Source organism: Felis catus, chromosome E2 (genome assembly GCF_018350175.1).
Source record: "Felis catus isolate Fca126 chromosome E2, F.catus_Fca126_mat1.0, whole genome shotgun sequence".
In the NCBI taxonomy this organism is placed as follows: domain Eukaryota; kingdom Metazoa; phylum Chordata; class Mammalia; order Carnivora; family Felidae; genus Felis; species Felis catus.
The window spans coordinates 13975371-14001940 of NC_058382.1; the positions used below are offsets into that span (position 1 = coordinate 13975371).

The 26570-nt window shown below is 53.2% G+C and overlaps 1 protein-coding gene across 9 annotated transcripts; it reads left to right on the top strand.

Moving 5' to 3' along the window:
* The first annotated feature begins 99 nt into the window (after positions 1–99).
* Positions 100–26570, top strand: NUMBL (NUMB like endocytic adaptor protein). Of its 9 annotated transcripts, none has more exons than XM_045046883.1 (11): positions 100–225; positions 4018–4102; positions 5559–5698; positions 6682–6756; positions 6845–6919; positions 8118–8258; positions 16429–16618; positions 20902–21207; positions 22447–22530; positions 24125–24247; positions 25140–26570. In XM_045046883.1, the coding sequence occupies exons 1-11, from the start codon at positions 115–117 to the stop codon at positions 25775–25777; spliced, it is 1968 nt and encodes a 655-aa protein (XP_044902818.1). In that variant the 5' UTR covers positions 100–114; the 3' UTR covers positions 25778–26570. The 9 variants fall into 9 exon arrangements, with proteins under 9 accessions (XP_044902818.1, XP_044902819.1, XP_006941304.2 ...); XM_045046884.1 differs by having other exon boundaries at positions 5562–5698; XM_006941242.5 differs by lacking the exon at positions 100–225 and adding an exon at positions 530–806.

Below are 26570 nucleotides of genomic sequence, written 5' to 3' on the forward strand. Positions count from 1 at the left end.
GCTTTGCCAAACCCACAGGATTGAGTGGGAGCTGGGGTGCAGTGGCGGCCAGAACCGCGCCCAGGTCCCAGCCTCGCGCCCCCGCCCCCAAAGCTGAAGGGCTCCCGCACCAGGATGCCGGGGTCTGTTCATTCCCCCTCCCCTTCCTTGCAAAAAGTGCCTCGTCACCGCTCCTGCCCGCCCCCGCTAGGCTGGAAGAACCGTGGGGTTAGCTGGAAGATTTGGGTATGTGGGGCGGCAAAGAGCTTCCCGAAGCAACTCTTTTGCGGACGTGGAACAGAAGGGGACCGGAGGTCAAGGGTCACAGAGGGGAAGAGAGCCCACGCCAGGATGGGCCTGGGGGGAAGGTCTCTGCGAGGCTCACATGCTGCCTCAACCGGGGACTGGCCAATGGGCGTGGCGGGGCGGTGGCCGCGCTGGAGTAGGCGGGGCCATATCTGCGTATGGGCGTGGCCTGCCGGCCAGGGGGTGGGGCTTGAGCCGGCCAGGCGCCGGGCCGGGGCGGGGTTCTTTTTGCATATCCCGCAGGCGGCGGGCCAATGGGCGGGGCTGGGGCGGGGAGCCGAGGCAGGAGGGGCGCTCCCCCGCCCCCGGAACGGAATCCTCCGGGGAGCGGAGCAGGCTCGCTCGCGTGCATCCCGCACCATCCCCCGGCCCCCGGCCCCGGCCCGCGTCAGACCGCGCTGCCGCCGCCGCCGCCGCCGCCGCCGCCACAGCAGCAGCAGCGCTCGGGGATCCGGGCCCAGCCGGGGCCGCGGGAGGCGGGGGCGCCCGGGCCCTGGATGTCCCGCAGCGCGGCGGCCAGCGTGAGAAGGGCGGGAGAGGGGGGACTCGGGTGGGGGGCGGCGCCGCTGCTGATGTGGCGGAGGGTGGGAGGCGGCCGCGGCGCCCGGATGGAGAGAGGGTGCCAAGACTGGGGAGGGTGGGCCTGGGTGGGGGGTCCAGAACAGGCCCCCACCAAGCCAAAGCTTGAGAGACAGGGGGTCTGGGGCACAGGCCCTCTCTTGCCAAGGCCCTGAAGATAGGGATCTTGGACGTAGACCTGCCCCTCAAAGAAACCAAGGACAGGGGGACAGATTCTAGGTACAACTCCCTGGGCAAGGTTTTGGGGATGGGGTCCAGGACACAACCCCCACATCAAGCCAAGGCCTCCAGGAGGCCATTCCAGACCAGACGCAATCCCTACCCTCCCTCCCTGAGGTGGTCTCTGAGCACAACAACCCTCTAGGCAAGGTCTTGAGGCTGGGGTCCCTGGGAATGGCTTCCCCACCAAGCCAAGGCCTAGGGGGCATCCCAGGCACAGTCTGTACCCAGGCCTCAGAGACACCCTGGGCACAGCATCCCCCCCCAATCCTTGGGCGGCGTCCCAGGAATAGACCCTTCTCAAAACAAGGTCCCTGGGTCTGGGACTCCACCCCCCACCTAGCCTGAATAAAATAGGGAAATTTTAGGTAACCCCTAAAGGCTTGGTCAAGGGTCCCTGGGGCTGCCCAGCTGCCTGGGAGTGGCCCCACCCGCAGACAATGCGCCGCCTCCCCCTCCTGGGTATGGGCCCCCAGGCTTCAGGATTCAGGCTGGGGGTGGGGGGTGGCTCCCCAGGGACCCAGCACAGCCCTGTCTGTCTGCAGCGTCTGCGGTGACGGTGACGGGTGACGGGTGGCTTTGTGTGTGGTACCTGGGGGGAAGGGGGGAAGCAAGCGACGGGAGGTGGCTAAGAGTGTGACCCGGTGTTTGTGTTACTGTGGTGTGTGTGTGTGTGTGCGCGCGTGTGTGCGTGCGCGCGCGTGTGCTGGAGCTGGTGACTGTGAGGAATCCTATATGTGTGTCTGTGTGTTGTGCTTGTGGTTGTGTCTCATAGTGCGCACGTTTGTGTCTGTTTGTGACCCCAGCATTTGTGCGACTATGTGTGTTTGACAGCTGCTCCTTGTGCAGAACCCTGTCACTTTTTAGTGTGTGTTTGTGTGTGCATGGTTGTGACTGCGTGGTTGTGTCTGTGATTACATCTTTTGTGACCCTGGGTGTGTGCTTTGGTAGCTATAACTGTGTTGTGACAGTGTGTGTGTTGGGCGTGGGGTTGGGCGAGTTTTGTGTGGCTGACAAGCTGTGGGTGGAGTTGGGACTGTGTACATGGAGTTGTGTCTATGACTCTATGTCCATGTGCCACTCTCCCACTGACTTGTGAGTGTCTGTAGTTGTGTCCGTAACTGACTGTATATGTGGGTCACGCATATGTCTGTGTGACACACAAGTCTCCCTGCAATTCTGGGTGTGTGTCTGCCATTGTACATGAAGTCACGTTGTATGTGGTTGTGTAATGGCACTGTGACTTTACACATGTGTGCTCATGGCCACATCTGTGTAACAAGGGTTGTATAAATGACTCCATCTAGCTCTGTGTGTTGATGCTAAGTGACTCTGTGCATTTATAGGTGTGTGTGTGTGTGTGTGTGTGTCCCCATGTGCATGCTGGACTGCCTGGGTTTCAGTCTGCGTGATTTGGTGACTGGGTGACTGTCCTGACTGTGGACGTGGCTCTCTCAGGGACCATGTCTTCTGTGTCAACTCAGCTATAAATGCTTTGCCTGGGTCACTGCATTTCTGAGTTCTCTTTCTTCATCACTGTGTGCTCGTGATGTGTGAAGTAGAAATTGTGTGCTGATGTCTCTATGTGTGAGATGTGTGTCTGTCCACACGGGGCTCTGATTGTATGCGACCACATGCTTATCCCTGTGACTTGTGTGTTCGCTTGAAGAGAGACTGTGCGTTTCTCTGTGATGGGGTGACACGGTGGGACGTGGGGTGACTGTATCGAGACCAGGGTACGTGGCTGGGTAATGTGGACACTGATGCCGTGTGACTTTGCCCACGTGGCCATTTCTGAAATGTGTATGGCTGTGACTCTGAACCGGCAAATTGTCTGGCCGTCCCTGAGTGTGGCCATCCTTAGGGACGGTTGTCTCTGGTTACCTGCGTGTCTTGAGTGTGCGTGCCTGTGTCTCTAGAAGGCGTAGGCCATGGCCGTCGGTGTCTCTGTGTGTGATTGGGTGTGGAAGACCATCTGTGTAAGTGTGGCTCATACCGTGACCGCATGTGTGCCCCCCTGACAGGGTGTGTGTGACTGTGACAGCACGTGACCAAAACGGTGCGTTGGTGTGACCGATACCAGAGGGGCTGGGTACCCGTGTGCCGCTGTGGGCCTGTAGATGATTAAACCCACGTGGCTGTGACTGGATGTGGCTGTGCGTGGCCAAACGTGTGTCAGATGTGACAGCACTTGTGCCTGTGTGTGACTTGGGGCGAATGGGTGCCCTCTGACTGCCGTGATTCTGTGTGCGTGGGTCTGCAACATGAGTGTCTTGGGCGAGGGCCTGAGGAGTCATGACTGTCGTGGGGAGTGCGCTCCTCTGCCTGGGCCCAGCTCTTGGTATGTGGCTGAGAAGACAGAAGTGACCACATATTTGGTAGCTGATGGGCCCAGATGTTTGTGGCAGTGCCGCGGCAGGCTGGGGCTGGAGATGCGCGTGGACAACGTCCGTGTCTGTGAACGTGGATCTGTGACCAGATGGTTATTGTGGCTGCGACTGTTTATGTGCATCTGTGTGATGCGGTGTGTGTGGCTGTGGTCGTGCCTGTGTATGACCACACGTGGAGAGCTGTGACCAGGTGCCTGGGGCGACTGTAGACATGAGTTGCATGCATGCATGTGACCGCATGTTTATGTGTAGCCTGGACAGGTGTCTAGAGGTCAAGGCCACTCCCTCCTCACACCGTCCCCTTGCCTCCTGAGACCAGGACATCCCCAACACGTGCCCCCAGAAACACACCTACTCATTCCTAGGCCCTTGCTACCAGGTGGCTGATCTCCTGAGTAACGGTTGCTATGACAACCAGGGCTCTCACCAGGGAGCCTGAGATGGAAGGGGGGGGGGGTTGGCTGTTGTCCAAAGAGGTGGGGAGGTAGGGGACCGAGCCCCAACCCAAGCCAGTGTCTCACCTTCTCCTCCCTTCCTTGGGCAGGGCGGACCCAAGAGGCCTGAGCAGCGTTTGCCCCCAGCCCCCTGTGGGGCCCTGGGGCCCCCCGAAACCTCCAGGACGGAGCCAGGTGAGTGACCAGCTGGGGCCAGGGCAAGGCTGAGCAAGCAGGTGGGTCAGCCTGGCACGACCAGAGGAACTGTCCCTTTGCTCCCACCGCAAAGGCTGCGGAGGCGCAGTCGCACTCATGAGGGGACACCCTCGAATGTCTTCCCCGCACACTCAGTGACCATCAGTCACACCCTCACAAATACCACTCGTGAACACACTCTCACAGACAACAGCCCCACGTTCTCAACCGCTGCACTCTCGGCCAGGGGCAGGGTCTCTTGGACAAGCCTCACAGCTGCACACTGCCACAGGTGACCGCCATCGAAGACCACAGCCACACCCTCAGGCAGACACACGGCTTGGAAGATGACGGTCACGGCCACGCCTTTGAAAGACAACGGCTTCATGCTCGCACACATCGTCACAGGCACGGTCCCCAGACACACACGGACAACCACTCTCGCACTTCGATCCCCTTCGGCAGCAACCTTCAGGGACCTACTCTTCCAGAAACAACCACACCCTTGGACCCAGACCCCCCCTCACAGATAGCATTTCCGGACACACACTTTCTCAGACAGCCACTGTCAGACCAGTGTCCTTCTGTATGTTCAGCCTTCAGAAATACACGCTCACAGATGATCTCTGCATGCTTAGATCCAGACAACGTTCAGGAATCCGCCAGTTATGCGCATACACACACACACAGTCCCCATCTGCTGGCAGTGTTCTATCCTCCTTGTCCCCTCGGGTTCCTCCTGGGACAGTCCGTATGGCTTATCAGTCAGAGAGACTGTCTTAGCACAGACTGTCCCCACCTCCGTTGTGGCCACCTCCACTACTGCCCCTTCCCCTGATGGTTACAGGTGCCCCAGGGGCTCCTGCCTTAGACCAGAAACAGTTGTCAGAGGAGTGCATCTCAGAGGCACAGAGATGAGCCCCCAGCCTCCACACCCTCGGGTTCTGGACCTCAGTCCCTGGACCTTCTGTGTCCCCCCAACATCGAACCCAGGCCTCCCACATCCCCCACATCAGACCCGTGCAACACCAGCTCTTGTGCCCTCTGACCGTCTCAGCCCCTGACCTCCTACCCCTAAAATCCTGGCCTTGTGACCCCTGAGCCCTATGCCTTCTAACCCCCATGCCCTCCAATGTCTCGACTCCCCATTACTTTGGATCCTCATGCTTCTGGACTGCCACGTCCCCAATCTCCAGACAGCTCAAAGCGGACTCCTGACCCCCATCCCAGACCTCCATGCACCTTTGCCCTATGTTTTTCTTCTGAATCCCCACCGCTGACTCTGGCACGCCCCTGCCTTCCCTTGCCCCGTTTTCCAGTGGCCCCTGACCGCTGCCGCTGCATGTTCCCTGAGTGCCACGCCCTCTGACCCAGGGACCCCCTGACCCTGTAACCCAGATCCCGTGTTATCTGACCCTCCCTGCCCTTGACCCGCGCCCCTGTCCTGTGTCACCAGAAGGGGCGGGCACCATGAACAAGTTACGGCAGAGCCTGCGGCGGCGGAAACCAGCCTACGTGCCGGAGGCGTCACGCCCCCACCAGTGGCAGGCGGACGAGGATGCGGTGCGCAAGGGCACTTGCAGCTTCCCAGTCAGGGTGAGTGGGCGGGGCGCGGGCAGGGGCTGTGTGCATGCGGTCCCGGGGCCCCGGGGTGCTGGGCGATGTGGCTGAGACCCTGGCCCAAATGCGAGAGACGACGCATCCCCAAAGAACCCCACAGCCTGGGCCCTTCAAAGTTGGGATTAAAACCCAACACGCATTCTCTTGTACCAGGAAGGTATTACCTGGGGAGCCAGGGGACATTCTTCCTTGAGTCACCCCATCCTCTGGGAGCTCACAATTTCCAAAAGGCACCGGAAGGCCACAAAAGCCTGTGGTATTTGCACAGCCCTTTACTGTGAGGTGCTTTTTGGGTTAGACCATCACGACTCTTCAAAATGCACACTGCGCTTCCGTGAGGGAGACAGCAGGATTCAGGTTCAACTCCCAACTTAGTCCCTTGCCTGGCTGGGTGACGACAGCCGATTGTCGTAAACCTTCCGTTTTCTTTTCCCTTCCCCCCCGGAAGTAGGCATGGAGTGGGTGGGGGTGGGCGGGTCCATTTGGAAGTGTGAGAAACGCTGGGAAGGAAAGAAAGCGAATAAAGGTTGTGTCACTAACCTGCAGTTGTGGGCACTCGATGACTCGATGTCATCGGGAAAATGCTGGGAAATAGAGCCATCCCCCCAACGGGGTAAGGAGGCTGGGGTGAGCGCACCCCAGCTCCCATGGGTCGTTGGCAGGCCGGTGCTGAGGCCCGGAGACGCAGACTCTGGCCCCTAGAAGGACGGGAAGTAACGTGTTAGGGCCAGGAATAGAGGCAAGATGGGAGTCAGAACTCCTCGCTAGCCTCAGTGTCCTCATCTGTGTATCTGGGATGGGAACAGAGGACCCACCTCGCAGAGTGGCGGCACCGCGAGTGAGTTAATGTGTGTGATGGGCTAGGGGACATTGGGTGACACGTGGCAGCTGCTCGGGAAACACTAGGCGGTATTGATTACTGTGCTGCTTTCCTGTCCTCCCGTCTCCTCCCCACCAAGTACCTGGGCCACGTGGAGGTGGAGGAGTCCCGGGGGATGCACGTGTGTGAAGACGCTGTGAAGAAGCTGAAGGCGGTGAGTGAGGGCTGGGCCGGGAGGGGGCAGGGCCGCACCGGAAGAGGCAGCCCTGACCAGGCCCTCTCTCCTCCTCCCCCACCCCCAGATGGGCCGGAAGTCCGTGAAGTCCGTCCTTTGGGTGTCAGCCGATGGGCTCCGAGTGGTGGATGACAAGACCAAGGTAGGAGGCTCGTGGGGGGTGGGAGTGGGCCCCAGTGGGCCCCCTCTCCTCACCCTGCTTGAATCGGGGCTCAGCACACCTTCCCACCCACCCCCATGATGTCCCTCCCTCCCGGACCTTCTAGGCCATGTGCTCCTGCAGCATCTTGGCACTCCTCGTGGTCGTAATTCAGGACCGAGTCCTACAGTTACCTGTGAGCTGGCGCAGGTAGTGGGTGTGGAGCAGCCACCTTCGCTGGCATCCCTGCTCACCCACGTATCTGCGGGGTGACCCAGAGTGTGAGGTTCAACCCCTCCGTGCTTCAGTTGCCTCATCTGTAAAATGTGGATAAACATGGCCCCTACCCTTACGTGAGAAGGTGTATGCGTGCCGTGTAACCGTCCCTGGGGCAGCATATGTGCTCAGATCAGTGGATGTTAGCTGTTCCGTGTTTCTTGTCCGTGTTCCCAGCCAGACGGGAGCATCCCGGACCTGAGCATCTGTTTGCTCACCATCGACTTCCCTGCACAGAGACTGCCCAAGGAGGCGGCAGCACAGGGCAAGAGTCAGGTTACCAACTGAACGGGATGGACACCTTTGCACACGCAGTTCCTTTACCCTGAAAGACTGTTCCCTGCCTTTTTGCCTGGTTAATACTTCCTCCAGGGGCGCCTGGGCGGCTCAGTTGGTTAAGTGTCCGACTTCGGCTCAGGTCGTGATCTCGCAGTTCGTGGGTTCGAGCCCTGCGTTGGGCTCTGTGCTGACAGCTCAGAGCCTGGAGCCTGATTTGGATTCTGTGTCTCCCTCTCTCTCTGCCCCTCTCCCGCTTGTGCTCTGTCTCTCTCTCTCTCTCTCTCTCTCTCTCTCTCTCTCTCTCTCAAAAATAAATAAAACATTAAAAAAAAAATACTTCCTCCAGGAAGCTTTGCCTGGTTCCTCACCAAGCTGTGTCAGGCACCCGCTCCTGACCGCCACAGGTCCCTGCACCTCCCCCACCCCGGCCCTGGCCCCTCGCCTGTGCCTCTGTCTGGTGATGGGCCTGATTCCAACACTAAGCCGGGAGCCCCGTGCATGCGAGCAGGGCCCACTGCTGTTTCAATGGGTGCAGGGTCCCCACCCCGTGCGGAACAGGACAGAGAGCAGTCGCTAAGGGGAGTGCTGAATAAGTACGTGAAAGATAGTTCAAGTTCCTCTCCTGGTTTCCCTGGCCACCTTCCAGGACCTGCTGGTAGACCAGACCATCGAAAAGGTCTCCTTTTGTGCCCCTGACCGCAACCTGGACAAGGCTTTCTCCTACATCTGCCGTGACGGTACCACCCGCCGATGGATCTGCCACTGTTTCCTGGCACTCAAGGACTCTGTGAGTATCACCGGAGGAAGGATCACCGGGAGGAAGCCAGGCTGAGTCTTGTCTCCCTGGAGTCGGGCCAGTCACTCTCCCCTCCCCTCCTATCCCCTCCCCTCCCTTCTCCTCTCCATGCCCTGTGTCCTCACAGCTCCTAACTTAGAGGATTATGGGGAAGCTTGCGTGGGTTAATACCAAGTATTTGGAATGATGGCCGGACATCAGAAGCGCTCGGGGAAACATTAGTTATCGTCCGCCTCATTATCAGTGGTTCTTCATGTTTCTCTTACTTTTCTTTTTTACGAGGGTCATATGCATATAGTAACATGCACAGGTGGTCCCGGCACAGCTCTGTAAAATTCTGGCTTATGTAAAAACCCCACCCAGGTCAAGTTGTAGAGCGTTTCCTGCCCCCAGCAGGCTCCCTCCGGCCCTTCTCAAAGATACCCCCCCAGGTCCTCCTGCTTCTTTCAGCCTTGATTCATTGTGTTTGCAGTTCTTTACATTTGAGGGGGTGAAGGCCCCCTCTGAGAATCTGATGAAAGCCACAAATGGACTGTCTTCTGTGATACAGTCTCACAGTTAGGATTCTGAGGCTCTGACAGAAAACCCCCAGCTGTCAGTCATTTCAGTGAGATAGAAGTTTGTTCCTGTTTCATGTGAAAGACATCCAGAGGCAGGCAGTGCAGGATTGGTGTGCTTCTCTCTGCTCATCAAGGGCTGTGGCCTCCCCTCCATGATCCAAAATGGGTGCACATGCTCCAGCCTTCACATCTTCATTCCAGCCACATGAGGGAGGGAGGCATGAAGAGGGGCACACCCTCTCCTTTTGGGGAGTCACGGAACAATTACATCCCGTTGGACATCCCTGGCTGCAAAAAAAAAAAAAAAATGGTGGAAAATATAGTCTTTATTCTGTCCTGTTCCCTGGACCCTGACCTCAGACCCCACCCAACTTGGTAGGAAGGCAGTCTCAGCTGCGTACATTAGCCAGTCTTCAGTGGCTGGCAACAAAAACTAATCTGGCTAACGTAAATCCAGAATAGTGTGATAGGAGGCATCTCACAGAATCGAAGGACAGTCAGAGCATTAAGCATCAGAAAGGTCAGGGAGCTGGGCAGCCTGGGGACAGAACGTCAGGGGACAGTTCCTTTCACTGCATTGCTGCAGAAATGAATCCAGCCTCCCAGTGTCGTGGGTTAAAATTCCAACAAGAGGGCATGGGATTGGCCTGGCAATGGGTCACTGCCCACCCCTTGGTCAGGGGAGGCTGGAGCACACAGCCTGACATACCTAGTGTTGAGGGGGAGCTCCCCAAAGGGAATCCAGGGTGCTGTTACCAAAAGCAAGAGGAATGGATACCGGGCAAGTAAAACGACATGCGTCCCTCTCAGATTCTAACAGTATCCCCCACAAGGATTCCTTCGTATTTCAGAAATTCAGAGCTCTGAACCCCCAAAACTAGTTAGTACCCCCAACTTCCTCACTCGTACGCACAACTCCAGATCTCAGAACTGGGGGAGAAAGATAAATTTGAGCATGTCAGGATTGATTAGTCAGTACTGATTATGGCTGGCTGGGGGGCTAGCATGGAGATACGAGAAGCCCAGAGCCCATAGCAACTGCTGTTTCTGGGGCATAGTGTACCAGTTGTAGCAGTTACCTGTGGCTGCGTAACAAATTGCCCCAATGTTTAGCGGCAATCATTTATTATCTCTCGGGGGGTTTGTAGGTCAGGAATTCGGACAAGGCTCAGCTGGGTGGGTCCAGAGTCGGTCATGGCTGTTACAGTCTGGAGCTGTAACACCAGGAGACTGGCCGGACATCTCCCGCTCTTCATGTAGTCTCAGGACCTCTCCAGAAGGTCTCTCCAAGCCTGGAGGCTTCGGGAGGGCTGACTTCTTACACGGTGGCTCAGGGCTTCCAAGTGAGTTAAAGGAGAGAGAGAGCGAGAGCCCAAGCTCGCGCCAGGAGGAAGTGCTGTCGCCTGTGTGGACTTAGTCCTGGAGACCACGGCATTGCTTCTGTGATACTGTGTTTGTCCAGGCAGTCACAGAGGTCTTCCCAGGCTAAGGGGAGAGAACACAGACTCCACCTCTGATAGGGGAATGACATAATTCTGGAAGAGCGTGTGGTTGCCAGAAACTTGTTGTGGCTATTTTTGGAAAACACACTGCCATGTGGTTAGTGTGGATTCCGTGTCACCCCACCTAGCTGTGGGACGTCGGGCACAAGTGGCTTCCCTCTCTGGGACTCAGTTTCCCCCTCCATAAAACGGAGATAATAGCAGTGGCTGCTGACAGGTGTGTTGGTGAAGCCTGTATATTATGGTCACACACAGAAAGTGTTAAATAGGGTCCCATAACAAATGTTCAGTAACTAGGAGCGGTTGCTTTCATGTGACAAGTACTTGGGGCACCTGGGGCGGGTCAGTCAGTTAGGTGTTTCGGCTCAGGCCATGATCTCACAGTTCGTGAGTTCCAGCCTCGTGTCAGGCTCAGTGCTGACGGTGCAGAGCCTGCTTGGGATTCTCTCTCTCTTCTCTCTGCCCCTCCCCTGCTTGTGCACTCACTCTCATTCCCCCCACCCTCTCTCTCTCTCTCAAAAATAAATAAACATTAAAAAAAATTTTTTTTAATTCTTCATTTTAAAGCATACAGTTCAGGGCGCCTGGGTGGCTCAGTCGGTTAAGCGTCCAGCTTCAGCTCAGGTCATGATCTCGCGGTCCGTGGGTTCGAGCCCCGTGTCAATCTCTGGACTAATGTCTCAGAGCCTGGAGCCTGTTTCCGATTCTGTGTCTCCCTCTCTCTCTGCCCCTCCCCCGTTCATGCTCTGTCTCTCTCTGTCTCAAAAATAAATAAATGTTAAAAAAAAATTAAAGCATACAGTTCAATGGCATTTAGTATACACGCAATGCTGTTCACTAATCATCTCTAGTTTCCAGTGTTCTCATCACTCTTTTTTTTAATATTTATTTATTTATTATTTATTTATTTATTTGTTTATTTTTGCAAGAGAGAAAGCAGGGAGAGGCAGAGAGAAAAGGAGATAGAATCCGAAGCAGGCTCCACGCTGTCAGCACAGAGCCTGATCCATGAGATCATGACTGAGCCGAAATCAAGAGTTGGATGCCTAACCAACTGAGCCACCCAGGCACCCCTCATCACTCTTTTTTTTTTTTAATGTTTTTATTTATTTTTGAGGCAGAGAGAGACAGAGCATGAGTAGGGGAGGGGCAGAGAGAAAGCAAGACACAGAATCTGAAACAGGCTCCAGGCTCTGAGCTGTCAGCACAGAGCCCAACGCAGGGCCCGAACCCACAAACCGTGAGATCATGACCTAAGCTGAAGTCAGATGCTTAACCGACTGAGCCACCCAGGCGCCCCTTATCACTCCTTTTTTTTTTTAATGTTTATTTACTTATTTTGAGAGAGAGAACAAGCTGGGGAGGGGCAGAGAGAGAGAGGGAGAGAGAGAACCCCAAGCAGGCTTTGCGCTGTCAGCATGGAGCCCAATGTGGGGCTCGAACCCACAACCCATGAGGTCATGACCTGACCTGACATCAAGAGTCGGACCCTTAGCCAACCAAGCCTCCCAGGCACCCTTACCGTCACTCCTAAAAGGGACCTTATACCCATTAAGCAGTCACTCTCTGTTCCCCACACCCACCTCCCCAAGCCTGGTAACCGCTAGTCTGCTTTCTGTCTCTATGGAGTTACCTCTTCTAGATAGTTCATGCAGATTGAATCATACAGCCTGCGGTCTTTTGTGACTGGCTTCTTTCACCTAGCAGAATGTTTTCAGGCTTCATCTGTGTTGTAGCGTGTGTCAGGACTTCCTTTTTCATGGCTGAATAGTATTCCATTGCATGGCTCTATTACAAGTTGTTTTCTCTGTTCATCCATTGATGGATGTTTAGGTTGCTTCTACCTTTTAGATATCGTGAATAATGCTACTGTGGACATTGCTGTGCAAGCATTTGTTTGAATAGCTGTTTTTAATTTTGGGGGGGGTCTGTACTTAGAAGCTAGATTGCTAGATCATATAGTAGAGCTACGTCTAACTTTTTGAGGAATTGCCAAATTGTTTTCCGCACCATTTTGCATCCCCACCAAGCAATGTACAACGGTTCCAATTTCTCCACATCCTAGCCAACACTTATTTTTTTCCTTTTTTTTTTTTTTTTTTTTAATTACAGCCACCCTAAGTAGGTGTGAAGCGGTATCTCATTGTGGTTTTGATTTGCATTTCCCTGCTGACTAATGATGTTGAGACTCTTTTTATGTGTTTATTGGCCACTTGTTTCTCTTCTTTGGAGAAATGTCTATTCTAATCCTTTGTCCATTTTTTTCAACTGTTTGTCTTTTTATTGTTGCGTTGTAAGAAATTTATATATTCTGGATAGTAGATTCTTATCAGTTCTATGATTTGCAAAAATTTTCCTCCATTCTGTGGGTTGTCTTTTTACTTTCTTGGTAGTGTCCTTTAATGTACAAATTGTTTTTAATTTTTTTTTTTTTTTTTTGAGAGAGAGAGGGTGCAAGTGAGCTAGGGGCAGAGAGAGAGAGGAGAGAGAGAGAGAGAGAGAATCCTAGGAGGGGCAGGGGAAGGCGGGAGAGAGAGAGAGAAGCAGGGTTCACCCAAATTGGGGCTCAAACTCATACACTGTGATATTATAACCTGAACCGAAGTCAGATGCTTAACACTGAGCCATCCAGGCACCCTAAATTGTTTTTAATTTTTATGAATTCAGCGTATCTATTTTTTCTTTTGTTGTTTGTGTGTTTGGTGTCGTAAGAACCCATTGCCAAATCTAAGGTCATGAAGATTTACTACATGTTTTATTCTAAGACTTTTATAGTTTTAGCTATTACATTTAGGCCTTTGATCTATTTTGAGTCAATTTTTGTAAACAGTGTGAGGTAGGGGTCCAGCTTAATTTTTTTTCCCTGTGAATATCCATTTGTCTCAACACCATTTGCTAATAGGACTATTCTTTCTCCTTTGAATAGTCTTGGTACCCTCACTGAAAATCAATTGACCATAAATGTGTGGGTCGATATCTGGGCTCTCAATTCTATTTCATTGATGTGTATGTTTATCCTTATGGCGGTATCACATTATTTTGATTACTGTAGCTTTGGAGTACTATTTTAAATCAGGAAGTGTGAATGCTTGGGGCACCTGGGTGGCTCAGTCGGTTAAGCGTCAACTTCAGCTCGGGTCATGATCTCGCCGTCCGTGAGTTCGGGCCCCGCACTGGGCTCTGTGCTGACAGCTCAGAGCCTGGAGCCTGTTTCGGATTCTGTGTCTCCCTCTCTTTCTGCCCCTCCCCCGCTCACGCTCTCTCTGTCTCTGAAAAATGAATAAACCTTAAAAAAAAATTTTTTTTAAAACTTATAAAATTCTTCAAAAAAAAGTGTAAATTCTTTTATTTTGTTCTTTTTCAAAATTCCTTTGGCTGCAATTCTGGGTCCTTTGCAATTCCATATGAATTTTAAGATCAGCTTTGCTGTTTCTGCAAGAGCAGCTCTTCTTATTTCTTCAAGAGTCTGTTGGGATTTTGATGGGATTGCATTGAATGTACAGACCACTTTGGAAATACTGCTATGTTAACAATATTAAGTTTCCAAATCCATGAACATGGGATGTATTTCCATTCATTTAGGTCTTCTTTAATTTCGTTTAGTAATGTTTGGTAGTTTTCAGCACACATGTCTTTCACTTCCTTGGTTAAATTTATTCCTGGGGCGCCTGGGTGGCGCAGTCGGTTAAGCGTCCGACTTCAGCCAGGTCACGATCTCACGCTCCGTGAGTTCGAGCCCCGCGTCAGGCTCTGGGCTGATGGCTCAGAGCCTGGAGCCTGTTTCCGGTTCTGTGTCTCCCTCTCTCTCTGCCCCTCCCCCGTTCATGCTCTGTCTCTCTCTGTCCCAAAAATAAATAAAAAACGTTGAAAAAAAAAATTTATTCCTAACCATCTTACTGTTTTAGACGCTGTTGTAAATGGGATTGTTGTAGCTTCATTTCTGGGTTGTTCACTGCGGGCGTATATAGATATAACTGATTTTTGTGTATTGACCTTATGTCCTGCAACTTTGCCAAATTCATTTATTACCACTGATAGTTCCTTTGTGGATTCTTTAGGATTTTCTATATATAAGATATGTCATCTGCAAATAGAGATGACGTTGCTTCTCCCTTTCCAATTTGGATGCCTTTATTTCTTTTTCTTGTCTAATTACTCTGGCTAGAACTTCCAGTACAGCATTGAAAAGAAGTGATGAAAATGGGCATCCTCATCTTGTTCCTATTCTTATGGAAAAGCTTTCACTCTTTTACCATTGAGTATGATGTTAGCTGTGAGTTTTTCATGAAAATCCTTTATCAGATTGAGGAAGTGCCCTTCTATTCCAAGTTTGTTGAACTTTGTTTTATCATGAAAGGATGTTGGATTTTGTCAAATGCTTTTTCCCCATTAATGGAGATGATCATGTGGCTTTTTTCCCTCTTTCTGTTAATGTGTATTGCATTCACTGGTTTCATAGGTTGAATCAACCTTGCATTCCTGGGATAAATCTCACTTGACCTTGGTGCATAACCTCTTTACTCTGCTGAGGAGTTCAGCATGCTAGTATTTTGTTGAGAACTTCTGTTCCCAAGTTTATCTTTAAAAGGTGGCTGAGGGGCGCCTGGGTGGCTCAGTCGTTTGGGCGGCCGACTTCGGCTCAGGTCATGATCTCGCGGTCTGTGAGTTTGAGCCCCGCGTCGGGCTCTGTGAGCTCTCTCAGCTCAGAGCCTGGAGCCTGTTTCGGATTCTGTGTCTCCCTCTCTGACCCAACCCCCATTCATGCTCTGTCTCTCTCTGTCTCAAAAATAAATAAACTTTAAATAAATAAATAAATAAATAAATAAATAAATAAAAGGTGGCTGAGCATCTTGGTGAGGAAACAGAAGCTAGGTTGATCTCATGAGAATCCCAACCCTGCCACTCACTTAGAACGGGTGTGTTGACTAAGGCTCAGTTTCTTCATCTGTAAAACAGGCTCATAAGCATGTCCATCTCCTGGCATGATTGTGAAGATTCCAACAAAGGGTGGACAGATTTAAAGTGACACCTATGTGGTGTTTCCCTGTGCTAGGCTCTCGTGCCGGCTTCCGGTGCTATGTGCCTCCTTGCATATATTAGCTCATGTAATTCTTGCAACAACCCTGTTAAGTGGGTGCTGTCAGGGCCCACATTTTACAGACAGGGAGGCTTAGGCACTGAAAGGTAGAGTGGTGTTCTTGAGACCACGCAGTTGGAAAGTAGGAAGCCAGAATCAGTGTGGCCTTGGAGCCTCTTAAATATGTACTCAAGAGGGGCGCCTGGGTGGCGCAGTCGGTTAAGCGTCCGACTTCAGCTAGGTCACGATCTCGCGGCCCGTGAGTTCGAGCCCCGCGTCGGGCTCTGGGCTGATGGCTCGGAGCCTGGAGCCTGTTTCCGATTCTGTGTCTCCCTCTCTCTCTGCCCCTCCCCCGTTCATGCTCTGTCTCTCTCTGTCCCAAAAATAAATAAACGTTGAAAAAAAAATTAAAAAAAAAATATGTACTCAAGAAATGGGCTGTTTTTGTTTTCATTTTTTAAGAATTTAACTTTTTTTTTTAAGTTTACTTATTTATTTATTTTGAGGGAGACAAAGAGAGCACAAGCAGGGGAGGGGCAGAGAGAGAGAGAGGGAAAGAGAGAGAATCCCAAACAAGCTCCACACCACCAGTACAGGGCCCGACATGGGGCTCGAACTCGCGAAACTGAGATTGTGACATAAGTGGAAACCAAGAGTCGGACGCTCAACCGTCTGAGCCACCCAGGCGCCCCCACCCCAGGTCATTCTCTTTTGAAGTAAAATTCCCACCCCTACCCCCCAAAGAACGGCCACTCTTTGACTTTCTTTTCACGGTAGATGAGTTTTGCTGGTTCTCGAACTTCGCGTAAATGGAGCGGTGCGGCACTGCTCTCTTGTTTCTGGCTTCTTTCCCTCAGAGCTGTCATTTGTTTCCGTCCCGGTGCAGACGCACACTGAGGCCCCTGGGTGGGGTGGGGGCGCTTGTCCAGGATCACCCGACACCCAGCCGCGGGGAACCCAGGGCGTCTGGCGTCCGGCCTGCACAGCACAGCGTCTCTAAGCGCGCGGATCTCCACCCACAGGGCGAGAGGCTGAGCCACGCGGTGGGCTGTGCCTTCGCCGCCTGCCTGGAGCGGAAACAGCGGCGGGAGAAGGAATGCGGGGTGACGGCCGCCTTCGATGCCAGCCGCACCAGCTTCGCCCGCGAGGGCTCCTTCCGCCTGTCGGGCGGCGGGCGGCCCGCTGAGCGAGAGGCCCCCGAGAAAAAGAAAGGTGGGTGCTGCGCAGAGGGCAGGGCTGGGCACAGAGTGGGCCCCGGGGGTGGGGGGGGTGGGGGTTGGAGGGGGGGGGCTGGGGGCTGGGGATCCGGTGTCGCTGCGGAGAGCTGCAGAGGTACGGGGACTCTGCAGTTTACAAAGCAGAGCACCAACCACAAAGTTTGGTTCCAGTTTATAAAGCTCACTTGGGTTTAAGGAGTTCTTTGGGCGGTGTGCTGCAGGCCACAAATCACAGCAGAGCTCCCGGCGCTTCATTATGAGGCATTTCAAACTGTGTATCCGGGCCGGCTAATGGGTTGTGAAGTCAGCTTTGGTGGATTGTGGCTTGCGCTGAAAAAAAAAAAAAAAAAAAAAAAGAAATAGAAAAGAATAGAAAATAACAGATTAGCTGAATGTAGTAAGGGTAAGTGTAGTTGAATGATACTATTATCTCAGCGTATATATTTGCGTGCGTGTGTGTGTGTGTGTGTGTGTGTGTGTGTGTGTGTGTGTAACAGGCTACCGTGCAAAAGGTATTTCTTGTTCTGGGTTGCCATCAAAAGGGTTTAAAAAAATACCTGGTAAGGGGCACCTGGGTGGCTCAGCTGGTTACGTCGGACTTCAGCTCAGGTCGTGATATCTCAGCCTGTGAGTTGGAGCCCCGCGTCGGGCTCTGTGCTGACAGCTCAGAGCCTAGAGCCTGCTTCAGAGTCTGTGTCTCCCTCTCTCTTGGTCCCTCCCCTGCTCATGCTCTGTCTCTCTCTCCCTCTCAAAAATAAACACACACACACACACACACACACACACACACACACACACAAAGAAAAAAGAAAAAAAACCTGGTAAACTCTAACATTGTACCTAAGTGGCAAATACTTCATAAGTTCTACAACTGTGTTCTTTTTTTTTTTTAATTAATTAATTTTTTTTGACAGAGCACGAATGTGCCCACCTGCATGTTGGGGCGGGGGGGAAGAGGGGCAGTGGAGAGGAAGAGAGAGAATCTTAAGCAGGCTCCACACCCAACCCCGAACCCGATGGGGAGCTTGAGCTCATGAATGTGAGATCATGGCCTGAATCGAAATCAAGAGTCAGATGCCTAACTGACTGAACTGCCAGGTGCCCCTGAAACAGTGTGTTTTTTTTAAAAATATAAGCATGCTGTGTTCTGAGTCACAGTGTAATTTTAAGTTTATGTATTTATTTTGAGAGAGAGAGAGCTGTAGGGGAGAGTAGAGTAGGGGCAGAGAAAGAGGGAGAAAGAATCCCAAGCAGGCCTCACGCCGTCAAGCACAAAGCCTGACATGGGGCTCCACAAACTGTGGAGATCATGACCTGAGCTGAAACCAAGAGTCAGTCTGTCATTTAACTGACTGAGCCACCCAGGTGCCCCCACCCCCAGTTTTGTGTGTGTGTGTGTGTGTGTGTGTGTGTGTGTGTGTGTGTGTATTCTAGTTTTTTAATTTTTGGAAAACACTGCTTAGAATTCATAAAGAACTGGGGCACCTGGGTGGCTCAGTCGGTTAGGCATTCAACTCCTGATTTTGGCTCAGGTCATGATCTCAAGTCTGTGAGAATGAGCCCCTCGTTGGGCTCCATGCTGATCATGGAGCCTGCTTAAGATCCTCTCTCTTTCTCTCTTTCAAAAAAAAAAAAAAAAAAAAAAAAAGAATTTACGAAGAACTTACCATGGGGAACTGACCCAGATTAAAGGAGACTACAGAGATTTGACAAGTAGTAATAAACACAAGGTATGGTGACCCTGAACGCTGAACTGGATTTTGGATTACCTGTGTCTATAAGGGACATGAATTTTTTAAATTTTTTTTAACGTTTATTTATTTTTGAGAGAGAGAAGAAACAGAGACAGTGCAAGAGGGGCAGAGAGAGAGAGAGAGAGAGAGGGAGACACAGAACTCAAAGCAGGCTCCAGGCTCCAAGCTGTCAGCACAGAGCTTCATATGGGGCTCGAACTCATGAACCGTGAGATCATGACCTGAACTGAAGTCGGATGCTTAACCAACTGAGCCACCCAGGTGCCCCCAAAATTAAAATATTTTTAACTAAAATAATAATAATAATAAAATATTTCTAACTAAAGAGCTAGGAAAACAGAACTTTTTATTACTTAGAATATTAGAGTGTACAAAGTATGTTTCTTTTCTTTTTTTTAATGTTTATTTATTTTGAGAGAGAGAGAGCGAGCAAGGGAGCAGGGGAGGGGCAGAGAGAGAGGGAGAGACAATCCCAAGCAGGCTCCATGCTGACAGCCTGGGGCTCAGTCCCACAAACGGTGAGATCATGACCTGAGCTGAAATCAGAGAGTCGGAGGCTTAACCAACTGAGCCACATGGGTGTCCCCAGAGTATGTTTCTATTTATAAATAACATGACCATTTACAAACCTCTTGACAATTTACAAAGCTCTTCACAGCTTACAAAATATTTTACAGTTTACATCATCTATTTTTTTTAATATTTATTTTTGAGACAGAGACAGAGACAGAGAGCGAGCCGGGGAGGGGCAGAGAGAGAGACACACACAGAATCCAAAGCAGGTCCAGCCTCGGAGCTGTCTGCACGGAGACTGACATGGGCTCAAACTCACGAACTGTGAGATCACAACCTGAGCTGAAGTCCAATGCTTAACCGACTGAGCCACCCGGGTGCCCCTTCATCATCTATTTGAATTTGTAAAGTATTTTACCGTTCACAAAGCAGATACAAAATGAAGTTAACAGAGGGCCTGGTCCAGTATATGATGTTTTATATTGTTTACAAATGAACGCACTGGGTACACAGTCCTTCACGGTTTACAGGTATTTCTTTACTGTTTCTAGAGGCTATTGGAATTTACAAAACATGTCATTCGCTTTAGAGTTTGCAAGCGGTTTTACTGTTTCCAAAGGATGTTATAGTTTCCAGGTACTTTGCATTATAGAAAGCACTTTACAGCTTGCACAGCAAAATGAGAGTTTACGAAGTATGGTATGATTTGCTGAACACATCACCCAGCATTTTGCTGTAGATGCGCCGATTTACAGTCTCAAGGCACCTCACTTGCCCTTTGACAAAGAGCTCTTTCCAATTTAGGAGTTGCGAACCAGTGCACTTTTCACAGTGTTGTTTACCGAGCTTTTGTCAGATTCCAAAGCACTGAACATTCGCTGCCTCAACTGACCCTCTCAGGAGGCCTCAGGAGGGCAGTATTAGGGGTGGTTACCCCAGGTTTAGTCGGGGAAACTGGGGCTCGAAAGGGAGGGGGCTTCCTGAGATCCCCCAGTAAGGTGGGGACAGAGGTGATTTCCTGGTTCCAACCTGTCCCACGTGGTTCAAGCTGCCCCCAGCCAGGCCTGGGTGACAGCCTCACCGCTTCCACCTGGAAGATGGGAGAAGCAGTGCTGGGTGACCTCCCTACCTCTCTGGGCCTGAGTTTAGTCTCCTATTTGGGCTGCAGCTCGGGTGAGGCCCTGATTGGAGGATGGGTGTCTATTTGTGTTTTGACAGGGCTTGGGGGGGGGGGGAGGGTCCCTGCCTCTGAAGATCCCACCTTGTACTAGGTGGGGAGACCAGGTACCCCCAGAGGACAGAGGGCAGTCCCAGAGTGGAGAGGATGGAACAAGCTGGGTCTAGAACAGTAGGTAGCAACGGGTGGGAGGGGCGAAATAGTTGAGGTGGGAAGAACGGTAGGAAACAGAACAGACAGAGTGACAGGAAGACAGCGTGATGTGGAGAGAGCAGGCCAGAGGGAGAGACAGGTTAGGGCACTTGTCTGGGACACCGACTCTGGGGTCAGCCTGCCCCTTCCTAGCACTGTGGCTTGGGCGAAGTCACTTACCATTGCTAGGCCTCAGTCTCCACATCTGTAAAATGGGCATAGCGGTCATATCGACCTCATTGGGTAGCTGTGAGGCTCGAATCACTGAATACTTGTAAGCATTTGGAGCAACGCCTGATACATTCATTATGCGCCAAATAAGCGTTCGTTAAATTAATCAGAAAGGGAGACAGAAGGTCTCAGAGAGAAAAACAGAAGAAGCAGCAGAGAAAGCCAGATTGGGGGCAGAAACTAGCGACACAGAAGGTTGGGCTGGAGGAGGACTCCCAAGAGCCTCCTGGGGCAGGCGGTATTGGCTTGGTGAAGATGAGAGGCATTTCAGGGCTCTTACCAGCCTGTCGCGAGGAGAGGACACATTGGGTGAGGAAGGCAGCATTGGAGGACGATCAAGGGGGCTGGGTGAGGGAGGAGCAAATGCCCCGGTGGGGTATCTAACCGCCTGTCCCCCCGCCTTGTCTCCAGCAGAGGCAGCAGCTGCCCCATCTGCGGCTCCTGGCCCTGCCCAGCCTGGGCATGTGTCCCCGACGCCGGCCACCACATCCCCTGGGGAGAAGGGTGAGGCGGGCACCCCGGTGGCCGCAGGCACCAGTGCAGCTGCCATCCCCCGACGCCATGCCCCCCTGGAGCAGCTGGTTCGCCAGGGTTCCTTCCGCGGGTTTCCAGCACTCAGCCAGAAGAACTCACCTTTCAAACGGCAGCTGAGCCTACGGCTGAATGAGCTGCCGTCCACACTGCAGCGCCGCACTGACTTCCAGGTGAAGGGCACAGGTGAGCCCGTGTCTCAGTGGGAAGAACATCAGGATCAATACCATACCACCCTCTGTAGGAGGCAACAGATAGAGAAGAGGTGGATACACCTTGATTGATTAGCACTGTCTGCCACGGGAAAGGAAAGAGGGGTGGAACACGTCATGGTGGATTAGCAGTGTCGGCCACCATCGAGGGGGCGGGGGGTGGGGTAGTGCAAATATGATCGATTAGCGATGTCTACTGATGGCAAGGAAAAGCAGAAGGATGGCATAAGCCGTGATCAATTAGTAATGTTTGCTCTAGGTACGGAACCGAGAGGTACCTCACACATGCATGCATCATGATTGATTAGCACAGCCTGCCATGGGTTCCGGGGGGAGAGGAAAGCTGCCTAGACGCCCCTTTTTGCTCAGGAGGAGACTGAGACTCCATAGGCTAATGCTCCCTCCAAGCATCTGGCCAGAGAGAGATGAGATCTGACTAGGTGAAGGATACAGGCTCAGAGTAAGGGAGGATTGTGATGGGTTAACGGCGTCCGCCCAGGGCAGGGAGAATAGAGTGATGGCATATGTCATGATCTCCCTACAGTGCCTGCCATGAGCAAGAAAAAGGAGCGAGGCGATACACCATATGATTGATTAGTGAAGGTTGCCATGGATAAGGGAGAAGAGAGAGCACAAGTTCTGTTGTGCCCAAGGAGAGGTTCCCAGAATTTGGCCAGTGGAGACATGAGGTGAAGGGCACACGCGAGCACGGGGATCAGGGGTCACGGAGCATAGTGATGGATTTGTGATGTCGCTGGTCGGCAGAGGATCAGGCAGAAGCGGCACCCCCATCTTCCAGGGACAGTGCTGAGGGAAGCGGTGACGCGTCATCATCTATTAGCAGTGCCTGCCCTGGGCAGTGATAGGAGAGGCAGTATAGCTGTTGTGTTTTTCTTGGAAGGAAGATGGAGTTACAAGGACCCAGCATTTGGCCAGTAGAGCCATGAGGTTTGGCCAGGTGAGGGGGACGGTGAGCAAAGAGTTGAGTGGGAAAAACGCATCGTGCTTGATTACTAATGTCTGCCATGGGCCAGGAAGAGGAGAGAGGTGGCATGTGTCATGTTCTCAAAGCAACGTCTGCCACGAGAGAGGGGGAAGAGAGGTGGCATGGTACCACGTTCTGCCCCAGGGAGGTGGGCAAGCGGGCTGCCTCTCCTCCCAGCTGTTGGTGAAGTCACATGGTCTGGCCTGCTTTCCTGCTTCCATATGCCAGATCGGAGACACCCACCCCTCGTGGCCTCGGGGACTGGCGTGGGAGGCGTTGATCTGCGTCCAGAAGGCTGGGCTGCTCGCAAAGGTGACTGCTGAGCAGATGCCACTGCTTGCCGAGACTGACGCACACGCGCTCCGTGTCCCGCCGTGTCCCTCGGCCTTCACACAGCCTCGCGTTTGCTGTCCTCATGCACCCTGCCATGACGCACCCCCCAGGGCTGTCACACACGCTCCCTGAGAGGTGGCAGGCTCCCCAGGCTTCAGGTGGAAGCTTCACGCGCCCGTAGCCAGTCGCACACTTGCTCGGATGTGACCTGCCACCCGGAATTTTCAGATTCACACATGTCACTCTGCCGCAGGTGCCACACACAGAAGTCACACACTTAATGTGACTCAAAAGTCACACCCCCTCTTGGGTGTCACAGAACCAGATGTTTCCATTAACACACACTTAGGCACGTGTCCAGATACCCCACGCAGATTGGCGCACACTCACAAACCACACACCCAGATTCGCACAGACGTGGAAGTCGCACCTGCAGATTTACGCACGCTTGCAAACACATTCATACATCACACGCGGCTGCCTGGAGTGGCTCACGCTTGGGAATCACAGGACGCCACGCGCCTGGATCTCGGTCACACTTAGATGCCAGGCCCTCAGAAGCTGCACACCTATTTGGACTACAGGCATCATAGACTTGACCTAGAAACCACGCACCCTCCCACCTGGGCACGCCCCTGTCACACCTGCTAAGTCCTCCAGCCCATTTCTTTCTGATGCTCAGTGGGGCATCGCATGTGCTCCCTTGGAGACGACCGTTTGCTGAGATGTCACAGGCTCTTGTCCCACCACACTGGCATTTCTCTTGTCTATTTGGATGGCACTTTTTTTCATCCCAAGCTCTCATGAGGCCACCGCACCTGTTCAGTGTCCCCTGTCTTGCTGGCACAGGTGCATCTCTAGCTTCATGATGTGTGTAATAGGCCAGGCCAGGTGTGGTGGACAGGGCCCCCCCCCTCCACCCAAAGGAGGACGAATGATCCCCAGCCACCGCACAACAGTGTGGCCAACGCTCATCCTGACTCATCAGAGCTCTTGCCATGTATGTGGTCAGATTTATCTTTTAATTGATATATATTGTCGAACATTTAAAATATTTCTCCTGATTTGTAGCTACACACAGATTTTTTTTTAACGTTTATTTTTGAGAGAGAGAGAGAGCACGTGCACGCACATGAGTGGGGGAGGGGGCAGAGAGAGAGGGGGACAGAAGATCCAAAGCCTGCTCTGTGCTGACAGCAGAGAGCCCCACACGGGGCTCAAACTCATGAACCACAACAAGATCGTGAACTGAGCCGAGGTCGGATGCTCAACGGACTGAACCACCCAGGTGCCCCACTATACACAGATCATGATATCCTCCCTGGTTTGGGACCCCAGCCACCAAAATGTCACGTACCGCTTGGCTGTCGTACCACTCAGATGTCACGCACACACAAGCACGGAGTTAGCACTTTCGTGGCCCCGGCCGTGGGTTACTGCAGAGTAGACCCACGACCTACACACCTTGTGAGGGAAAGGACCCCAGGTGGCGAGAGAGGGCCACCTAAGGGCACGGGGTCAAGGGTAGGGCCTGGGCCTCTTCTCTGACCTCCACCCTTCCCTGACTTCCCAGTGCCTGAGATGGAGCCCCCTGGAGCCAGTGACAGCGATGGCATCAATGCCCTGTGCACACAGATCAGCTCGTCTTTCGCCAGTGCTGGAGCACCCGCACCCGGGCCACCACCAGCCTCAGCAGGTAAACTCTGCCCCTCCCTGCAGTGCCCCCCTGCAGTGCCCCCCTACAGCCCCCTGCTCCACTCAGGGAGTACCTCAGACACTCCAGGAACCTTGGAATCCCACGGGCTTAGAACCACGGATCATCTAAAGGCTATGGGGCCGTCCTGGCACCGTGGCATCAGTTTAGAGCCTTGGATCATCTTAGAATCACAGCGTCTTCTCAGAGCCATGGGCTCATCCTAGAACCATGAGATAACGTTAGAATCATGGGGGGCCACTTCAAACCACGGGATCAATTTTAAACTTTCCTGTCCTAGAACCATAAAATTGAGAAACCTACAGCCTCAGAATCACAGGATATTAGAACGTCCAGTTCTGGAACCATGAAACCTTGGAACCACCTTAGAGCCATGAGCTTGTTCTAGAACCCTGGAAGCACTTGGAACTGCACTATCAATTTAGATCTCTAGAATCTTAGAAAACACAAGCTTAAAACCATTGAACCTCACTCACGAGGTGAGACCTGCACACTTTGAGAACGATCCGTGCAGTCTTTAAATCTTAGCCTCCTAAAACAATACATTGTCAAAGTACCAGAATGAACGGTGGTATTAAAAATATTTAATAATAGGTTTGGCACTGACCAATCAGAAGGGAAGCTGGGCTGGTGCCTGTCAGTCTTGCCTGTGCTTTCCCATCTTAGGGCCTTAGAATCTCAGCACTGTACTTTCTTAGCACTTCAGAACCATGCCCTGGTCCAGGATGGTTAAGCCACTTGCCCCAAAGTCAACACAGCTGGTGAGGAGCAGAACTCGATTCAAGGCACGCAGCCTGGCTGCAGACTCTGATCCCCAGGCTCGGGTTCTCTTGGCTCCGCCCATGCCCCTCAACTGCCCCTCTCCTCCCTCTAGGGACTTCTGCCTGGGGTGAGTCCTCCGTGCCCCCTGCAGCGGCCTTCCAGCCCGGGCACAAGCGAACCCCTTCGGAGGCCGAGAGGTGGCTAGAGGAGGTGTCCCAGGTGGCCAAAGCGCAGCAGCAGCAGCAGCAGCAGCAGCAGCAGCAGCAAGCGGCCTCAGTGCCCCCTGTGGCCCCTGCCCTGCAGCCCTTTCCCGCCCCCGTGGGGCCCTTCGACGCTACACCTGCACAGGTGGCCGTGTTCCTGCCGCCCCCACACATGCAGCCCCCTTTTGTGCCCGCCTACCCGGGCCTGGGCTACCCGCCCATGCCCCGGGTGCCCGTGGTGGGCATCACACCCTCACAGATGGTGGCCAATGCCTTCTGCTCAGCCGCCCAGCTCCAGCCCCAGCCAGCCACCCTGCTCGGGAAAGCCGGGGCCTTCCCACCCCCGGCCATGCCCACTGCCCCGGGGGGCCAGGTCCGCCCACGCCCCAATGGGGCACCCTGGCCCCCAGAGCCAGCACCTGCCCCGGCCCCCGAATTGGACCCCTTTGAGGCTCAGTGGGCAGCGTTAGAAGGCAAACCTGCTGTAGAGAAGCCTTCCAACCCCTTCTCGGGCGACCTGCAGAAGACTTTCGAGATTGAACTGTAGCCCGAGCTGCCCTGCCCACCCCAGCATCTCCAGGTGCCCACACCTGGGAATGGAGGCCCAACCTCTCCCTAGTCCCGCTCCCTGGGGCTACACCCCACCCCCCAACAACCCTTCTAACCGCCCCCCCCCCCGGAACCACCCCCCACAACCACTACAGAACCGACATTGTAACGCCCAGGTTGTGACAGGATGGGATTCAGGGACGGACCAGCCTGGCTAAGGGACCCATTTCACTGCCAGACTTAGGCTGGTGGTGCCCTTCCCCCAAACCCCAGACACAGCGGGATGGCCACCGTCCCACTGAGTGCCCTCGGTTCAAGCTACATCTCCCAGTTTCTGTTGTTGACCTTCGACCTTTCAGTGTTGGGTGGGATGGAAAAGGGAGGCCCACTTAGGGGCTCTTCTGGACCCCACAGGAGTGCCCACCCCAAGTCTGGCCGTCCCCTTCCAGACACAGCACAAGCAAAGGGCTTCCCTCTGCCCACCTGCTGCGTTCACTGCCAATGCTGTGCTCACCCCTATCACCCCTCTCCCCCACTCGGGGGCCCACATCTTCCTTGGGCCAAGGTCTCGTGGGGGCAGGGGCCAAGTTGGGGGCCCAGGAGTTGGGGTGGGGGGAAGAGGAAGGAGATGCTCAGTTACCTCACGTCAGTGCCCGCTGGGGAAGGGCCCGGGAAGAAGGGGGGGGTGCCTGGCGGGTACTTTTCTATCTTTTATTTCCAGATTTTTTTGTATCTAAACTCACAGATTTGTATTATACAAGGACAGCCAATAAAGGAAGACTATAATGGTG

Bases quoted from the DNA above. Each gene is read 5' to 3' on its own strand.
- NUMBL (XM_006941242.5), top strand. From the start codon at position 540: ATGGGCGGGGCTGGGGCGGGGAGCCGAGGCAGGAGGGGCGCTCCCCCG. The intron at 16,619-20,901 runs GTGGGTGCTGCG...CCTTGTCTCCAG, and splicing joins GGCCCCCGAGAAAAAGAAAG to CAGAGGCAGCAGCTGCCCCA. The intron at 22,531-24,124 runs GTGACTGCTGAG...CTGACTTCCCAG, and splicing joins AGGCTGGGCTGCTCGCAAAG to TGCCTGAGATGGAGCCCCCT.